Genomic DNA, 7817 nt, shown 5'->3' with positions numbered 1-7817 from the left:
TCGACAATATTCACGATGTAGAATCAGCTCATCACACATTCCACCAAGCAGTCCAAACATCGACACGCCGGCCTCACGTCGCGCATGCCTTCAAACAACATAGCCGGAAGTTCTTCTAGCTCTCCTGCCGGAAGTTCCGATGGGGCAACCAATCAGGGGCAAGCGAGGTTTGTTTGTAAACACTGAAACCGTCTATACAAGCCCCGCGAGCGCGGTGCTATATTAGAGAAATTTAGCCTGTCCGGTAAGCCGCCCCGTGAGCGTGTTACCGGATTCCCGGTGAGCGTTTACCCGGTTGCCGGAGGAAACGCGCAAACGGGTTTTAGCTCCGCTCTCCGTACGCCCGCACGCCCCAACGGCCGCGTAGCTGCGTTGGGGCGTTCTAAGCTCGAATTTACTGCAGATAACTGAAACTCAGTAGCATACCAAGCTATTTTATATATATACATATATATATATAAAGTACGTGATTTGCTTGTTTTATTTGGCTTCCATTATTATTTGAACGAAGCAATAAACATTTTTCTTGGTTTTGCTACGCCCCGAAGTAGCCGACATCAAGCCTTGTCAAGACAAGCCTGATCTCTACTCTCTGAATGCTCCTTTGTTGTGACCTCGCTAGGCAAGAAGCAAGCAATCTCGCTGATTCGTCGTCGAATTGTGTGCCTATTTTTGTCTGTGTGCGTAAACGATGGCGTACAGCGTGCTTCATGACGAACTGCTGCTGCGATCTCTTCACTGGGACGAAATTGAAGATATGCACTTGCTCCCCATGGAACCACGGCGGGATCTTCGGAGGCACGGGCTGCTTAATTTAGATTCCATGGACAGCACGGCGTTCTACCGGTCGTTCAGGTTCCAGAAATCGGACCTGGACGATCTGATGACCGGCCTGCTTATTCCAGAAGAAGTTGAGAGTGCCCAGCGAGTTCGAATTCCAGGCCGCGAGGCGCTGTGCATGACGCTGCGGCGTCTCGCCTATCCGAACCGCCTGTGTGATCTGGAGGTCTTCTTTAGCCGCCACACTTCGGTGATATCGAGCGTGGTGTCCAAAGTATTATCACATATTGAGTACAACTTTGGACACCTCCTTGCGGACCTCACGGAGCACAGGTGGCTCAACGTGCAAAACCTGGAGCTGTTTTCCCAGGTAAGAGCACGCTTTCACCAGAAGTGTAAAACATTGATCCCTCCCCATCCCACAACCTACCTTTGTTTGTACTTCTTTTTTTCCCATTTAAGCTAACCTACTTTTGCTCTTCCTTCGACTTTCCCGTGGGGATAGCTGAGAGCGTGCAGAATGTACACATAAGCAGCAGGCTAGAGGGGCAAAGGCCATGCCAGGAAGCACGCCCCGTTTATGATATCTTCAGTAAAAGGAGGGGGGGGGGGATGAGTCAGCGGAATGCACAGCTGATGAAGTCACAGACGCATTGTTAAAATTTTTTAAATTATTGAATGTACTGAAAATAGACAACACAGCGCACAAATCAACAACATTGGGAAATGTAGCCTGCTAGCTTCTCGAAGCAAAAAACTCAGAAGCATATGGCTGAATGCTATAGGGCTTGATTAATGCGCTGTCGACGCGTAGAAGTATGCCTGCATAGATCGCGCGTCGACATCGTCGTGCCAATGCACAATGCGACGTCTCCATATGCCATACAGAACTAGGATTACAGCATCATAAGGTTTGCTATGTTGTTTCTCAACAAGGGAACCTGGTAGTTTGTGAATCTAAAGGAAAGTCTTGTTTTAAATTTCGCTGTAATACATTGCAAAGTGCATTGCACTGCAGCTTTTTTCTCCATACAGGTTTTAACCAATTTAAGCAGCCGTATGAAACTCCTACAGATGAATAATGTGTGTCTTGCTCTTGTTCTGTCACCGTTGTAAACACACGTGTAATAGTATGGCGCGAACGGGCACACCATGTGATCATTGTCGTCCTCACTTTCAACTATGTAGTAATGCAATGAATGAACAGCCTTAGTGCTCTTTACTCATGGCAGTTTCCAAATGGACACTACAAATGTGTGAATGCTTCAAACCAAGCTTTGTGGCATTTCAGAATTCGACATTGGAAACAGTTTCATCAGAAAGTGAGAGCATTAACCTTAAGATGCGCCACTGGGCGTTGCTAACTTGATGGATGACAAGAATAATTTATGTGAGAAAAGCCAAAATCTTCTGACCGCCACACTTTATCAAAGAGGCATTGGTGCAATTTCTTGAACACACATTTACCTGCATTCAGAGCTAGTGGTGGTACTGATCATTGTTTTCACAGGAGGGATTGTAACGCTGCTACACAGTATGTTCCATACTTTTCCATTACTCACGCCCTTGCCCACACCCAGATCATGAGATCAAGGTGACACTAGGCAAGGTGCAATCCAGCACATAAATAGTTGTGCCACGATGCAGTGTGCTGGGTGAGGGGGTGACAGTGCAGAACTCACTGGATACAAATTGCGCAGGACAAACCACAAGATAGCATATCTCACTGCATTCTGTGTACTGCATAGACAAATGCAAGATTTGCACCAAACATAATGTTTAATATCATTTCAACAGTGTCATACTTGACAAAAGTCTGAACGTAAAACATCGGCGCTAATGAATGGTCAACCAGTGCCAGCGTCAAAGGAAGCTTTGCTTAACCCTTTCTCACGCCACTTTATCCTGTTGATTGGAAACTTACTCTCACCACATTTCTTGCATCTTCGGAATCATAGTGTACAGCAGCAGAAAAGATTAAGATTTTTCAATTCTTTAGTGAGTTTTGTCGAGAGTACAGACTGGGGGCTCCACGCAAAAACTCACTACAGGAACATCAACTATTTCGTGTATTGAAGGCTTGAAAAGCACTTATCCAGCTGCTTGAAAATTGTGCCTAGTGCTAGCATTGTGAAAAACAATGAAAAAGAAGTGAGCTCGCTACATATAACAACTGCAAAAACACCCGTCTACCTTACCACTCATTTTACTAAAACATTTTGCACATGTTCTCCAAAATTGCAGCACAATTCCAATTACAAGTGTTTCAAGGTATATGCGAGATATTTTAAATACCATTACTTTCATCAGTGCTTTTTCTGTTGATGCACATCTTGGTGCACACAGTTGTGTACATAGTGTTTCAAAGGGTTAAACTGATTCCCATAGCACATAGGATAGGATGCTTTTTAAATGATTCTTTTAAATTTGGTCGTTGCACACAAGAGCATGCACAAAATGACGCCACAACAGCGGACATTTTTACTATACAAACATTGCTGCTTCTAATGTGACGCATAGTCAGAGAGGCATCTCGTGGCACCATTTCGAAATAGCGGACATTATCAGTTCTTCCTGCAAGGCACGACGTCCACACCTAAAGAGTACATCTTACAGCGTGGCCTAATCCCAATATGACCTTTTTCCTAATACATTTGAGTTTCTTGCTATAGATCGCTGTTTACCTCTGTTTCTTTTTCTTTCTTTATCAGGCCGTTCACAGGAGAGGTGCTCCACTGGAAAACTGCTGGGCCTTCATTGATGGCACAGCACGAAGAATTTGCAGGCCTTCAATTGGGCAGCAGGACCATTTCTCCGGACACAAACGCCATCACGTTCAAAAGTTTCAAGCTGTGATGTGTCCCAACGGCATTATTTGCCAATTGGATGGACCATTTCATGGTCGGCGCCATGATGCTGGTGCGTGAAGTTGCCTCTAGTCTCCTCTACAGCACCATGACGATTACGTTCAGTAACTCGTGTACCTAATTATTATAGTAATATTCAATGTTATAATTGCTACCAAGCTGCTTATGCATGTCCCACCCTGACGTGTTCCGTATTTGCAGAACCATTTCTGACTTACAAAACCACTTACACCAAATATCAAACTATACATGTTTGTGTTGTTCGATTCCCCTGCTTTACTTTGACCAAGATTTAAAGGGATCCTAAACCACTCCTCGAGCGTTGTGAAAAAAGAAACACATAGCATGTGCTGCTGGCAGCATCTCTGCCAAATTTTGCAGTCGTGCGTGACGCATGAAGTTCACAAGAGGAGCGCAAGGTTATCTTTTTCACAAACAAATTCTTTTGAAACAGAGGCTCTCTGCTCATCCGTTTCAAAGCTGCCGGCACCTTGCATGCGTAATGATGGGAATGCGTATCCTAATTTCCCTTAACCTTTTTTAGCTCACGCAGTGCTTCTGTTTGTGGAAAACAAGTGTGTTTGCATGAATCTCTGTTTCTTAGAATCTCACAAGAGGTGTAACCTTGTTTCAGGAATTCTGAAGATGACGGCCCTCTACCGCAACCTGGAAAAAGTCAACCAAGGCCACAAATACGTGATTTATGGTGACCCAGCCTACCCACTCCGGCCCCTTCTCCTTAAGCCTTTTGGAGGTGCATCTTTGAAGCCCCACGAGGTTTTATTTAATAAGCACATGAGCACAGTGCGGCAGGCCGTAGAGTGGGGGTTCGGCAAAGTAGCAGCAGACTTTGCGTTTGTTGATTTTCATAAAAATCAAAAAATGACGCGCCAGAGGGTGGGGCGAATGTATAAAGTTGCAACACTGTTGTCTAACTGCCGTACTTGCATGTATGGCAGTCAAGTGTCTGCATACTTTGACATCGAACCACCCTCCTTCAGAGAATATCTGGTACCTCTCCAGTAAGTCGCCTGAGGTAGTGCTTAAAACGAGAACAAGGTAAAAGCAGGAGCCAATGTTTTGACTCGGTGGACTTTTTCAAGGCAACATATGCTCTCCTCGGCACAGTATGTATAGAGAGCGAGGGTAAGGTGGGTGGGCGAGGCAATGGCTGAGGATGTGTTAGTGGCGAGGGTGTAGAATTGAATAGAAAGATAATGCGCTACTGAACATCGCTGGAGTATGGTGAGGTAGCGCCATGTGTCAGCCGGTAGTAGTGGCAGAAAATAGTGCTTGTGGGAAAAAACTGATTAAATATATAAATAAAAGAACGAAAGGAATGAATGCTGTGAATATAAATGTCAATATTCCAACGTAATAAATATATAAATAAAAGAATGAAAGTAAAGGGACGCGGGGAAGTTGCAGTGTTAGACAATTTTATTCACGGCATTCATTCCTTTTGTTCTTACATTGATATCATTTATTTCTCACAAGCACCACCTTCTGCCGCTACTTTTATTCTCTCTGTCAGCGACATGTCAACTGGCTGACACACAGTGATACCTCACTTTCCTCCACCGACATTCAGTAGCCCACCTTCCTTTTCAATTCTACACCCTCGCCGCTAACACACCCTCGGTCGTTGCCTCATCTACCAGCCTTACTCTCTCTCCCTTTTAGAAGAACTGTACCTATATATAATGTGCCGGGGAGAGCATATGTCGCCTTGAAAAAGACAACTACACTGAGTCAAAACATTGGCTCCTTTTTTTACATTGTTCTCACTTTAAGCTCATCGTCTTGAATTTCTATCTCCCGCCTTTCCCATGTTTTCCCTGAGATAGTGCTGCAAGACACTTGCAGCCACATCTCTAGGCCAGCGGCGGCTATTATCTCTGTCACCCGAATTTTGACAAATTGGCCCAACTCATTATGTTGCAAAAATTGATGGCGTGGAGCAGAGGTAGAATACCCGGCTTCAAATCTGAAGGTCATAAGTTCGAATCCTACTCCAGTCCACCACATTTTCAGGCATGGAGTGGTGCCTGACACCGGCAAGAAAGAAAAAAAATATATCCCCGAGAGCTAGTGGGGCTATACTAGTTCAGGTGCAACCAAACTAGGAAGGCCCATAAAGCTTCATCAAAGTCACTCCCTCGCCAGAACAGGAATTGGCCTCCCTGGTGCAGTTCTCGGCCACTACCTCCCTCATGACTCCGACAAATAACCCATGGCCCTCAGTTCCCAGTGGCTGCGGAGCACCTGACCAAGGCGGCGGTCAGACCTGCTACGCGGCAGAGGGTGCTAAGAATATCTGGGTCAAGACAGGCCGCCAATGGAAACTGAACCTGGCAACGTTCAACACGCGCACGCTCTCGAGTGAGGCTAGCTTAGCAGGACTATTTGAAGAATTATCAGGCATTTCCTGGGATATTATTGGCCTTAGTGAGGCAGCATTACAGTTTTTATCGGTGCTATTTGTGATTTGGCTGCTACGAGCGACATGACTGTGTTGCCACGGATGTCAACTGCCTTCAAATAAGAGTAAGCTCTCTAGGCTTTCAAACTGGTGTCAGAGAAGGTGTGAAGCTCAGCAATCTGCATCTCTACGTTCAGACCAGCTCTTGCACGTAATGGAATCGTCACAGAAAATATTTGCATGACATCTGCACCCCATTCTTTCCATTGGGTTTTTATCCCTTCAGGCATTTGTTTATCCCATGGGCTCTTTAAGACCCATAAGCGCTGAAGCGGCACCTTTGCGGTCACAGTAAACACGGAGATTATGCCAGCACAATTAAAGATTCTGGGAGTTTTTAGTACAGTGCTTTCCGTGTAACTTTGGGCTTTATTCATGTATTCCAATAGAGAAATTGCAGAGAATTCAAAGAGGTTATTTGCTGTGTCCTAGTGCATACCTAAAACTGACGTTTTTTGTGCACCCTGCACTTGTTCTTTGTTGCGATCAAACACCTCCTGTCATTTGCTTCCACTTGCGGAGGTTCATGCCTGCATCTCTCATGATGGTCTTCGACCTCTTGTAGATGTCTAAACTTACTAAAATGTCTGCGCCCTCGAGCAGATCAACACAAAAAGCTTTCTTCAGGATGGAGGCTAAGGTGTTCTCTTCACCACAAACGGTGTCGAAGCGATGGATAGTCACCATTAGCATAAATTGACTAGATGTGCACCCACGAGGCACCCAAGTAATATGCTATTCTGCAAAGTTATTGCTCGGGCTACGAGGGACTGTATCAAACCAAAGAAAGCGGAATGCATCTCAATCAGGCTCCTGTATCTCGATTTGCAGAAATGCCTTCTTGATGTCCGAATTAAAAGCTATGGGGTACCTGCGAAAGCATATCAGGACCTGCAATATTTCTGCCTGCGATTTTTCCACTTCGTCCGTATAGTCAATAAGGGATGGGAGACCTTGTGCATGCAACGATGCCTCGAACACTACTCTGAGCTTCATAGGGTGATTCTTCTCTTATCACTGATCTACGAGGCATGTCGTAGCTAGTTCATCCATTAGGAGTCTTTTCGGGCACTAACTTCATGTGTTCGAGCAAAGGATATTGCCTTTTGACCTGGTTGAATCGCTGTAGCTGTCCGTCATGTCGTGATAGCCTTTTAACCAGCTTACTTGGGCGAGAGAGCCGTATCATGGTTGTCTCCGAGTAAATAATTTCGCTCTTCTTCCCACGGTAGCGCAACAGTATACCGGAGATTAAATTTACTGATCATCTCGTGAAATTGCTTCAGAGACTTGTAAGTGTTACAGTTGCTTTGATAAGTGCTATCCACTGCTCCGAGTCGCCAAAAGGACTGCAAAACCTGAGATTTCTTCGTGATAGAGTCTCCACTTGTAGCGCACAGACCATCAAGTTCGCATTGTGTTCGAAAAATGCTTTGCATCGACTTGATCCTTGGAGTGTCCATACGAAGGTGGAATTTATTACGACTAATCCTTACATATCTGTGCTGCATTCGAGTTCTCCGATCAATACCTTCCACAGATGATCTGACCTGATGAGTAAACAAAGTCCTGGTTTCCCATCTGCTCCAAGAAATTTGACTTTACGTTGCAGCTGCCTCACAAAGTTGTCGATAAATAGTGCAGAAATAGTGGCAGATAAATGGCACCATGATTGCTTGCACAGTGCA

The 7817-nt window shown here is 45.1% G+C and overlaps 1 protein-coding gene across 1 annotated transcript; it reads left to right on the top strand.

Annotated features, from left to right (window-relative positions):
* Positions 1–364: 364 nt before the first annotated feature.
* LOC119446516 (uncharacterized) lies at positions 365–6702 on the top strand. The gene is made up of 4 exons (XM_037710967.2): positions 365–1150; positions 3492–3699; positions 4282–4401; positions 6695–6702. The coding sequence occupies exons 1-4, from the start codon at positions 692–694 to the stop codon at positions 6700–6702; spliced, it is 795 nt and encodes a 264-aa protein (XP_037566895.2). The 5' UTR covers positions 365–691.
* Positions 6703–7817: the final 1115 nt, after the last annotated feature.

The sequence above is a fragment of the Dermacentor silvarum genome, chromosome 1 (assembly GCF_013339745.2).
Source record: "Dermacentor silvarum isolate Dsil-2018 chromosome 1, BIME_Dsil_1.4, whole genome shotgun sequence".
In the NCBI taxonomy this organism is placed as follows: domain Eukaryota; kingdom Metazoa; phylum Arthropoda; class Arachnida; order Ixodida; family Ixodidae; genus Dermacentor; species Dermacentor silvarum.
This window is presented reverse-complemented; position numbering and strand designations above follow the sequence as displayed.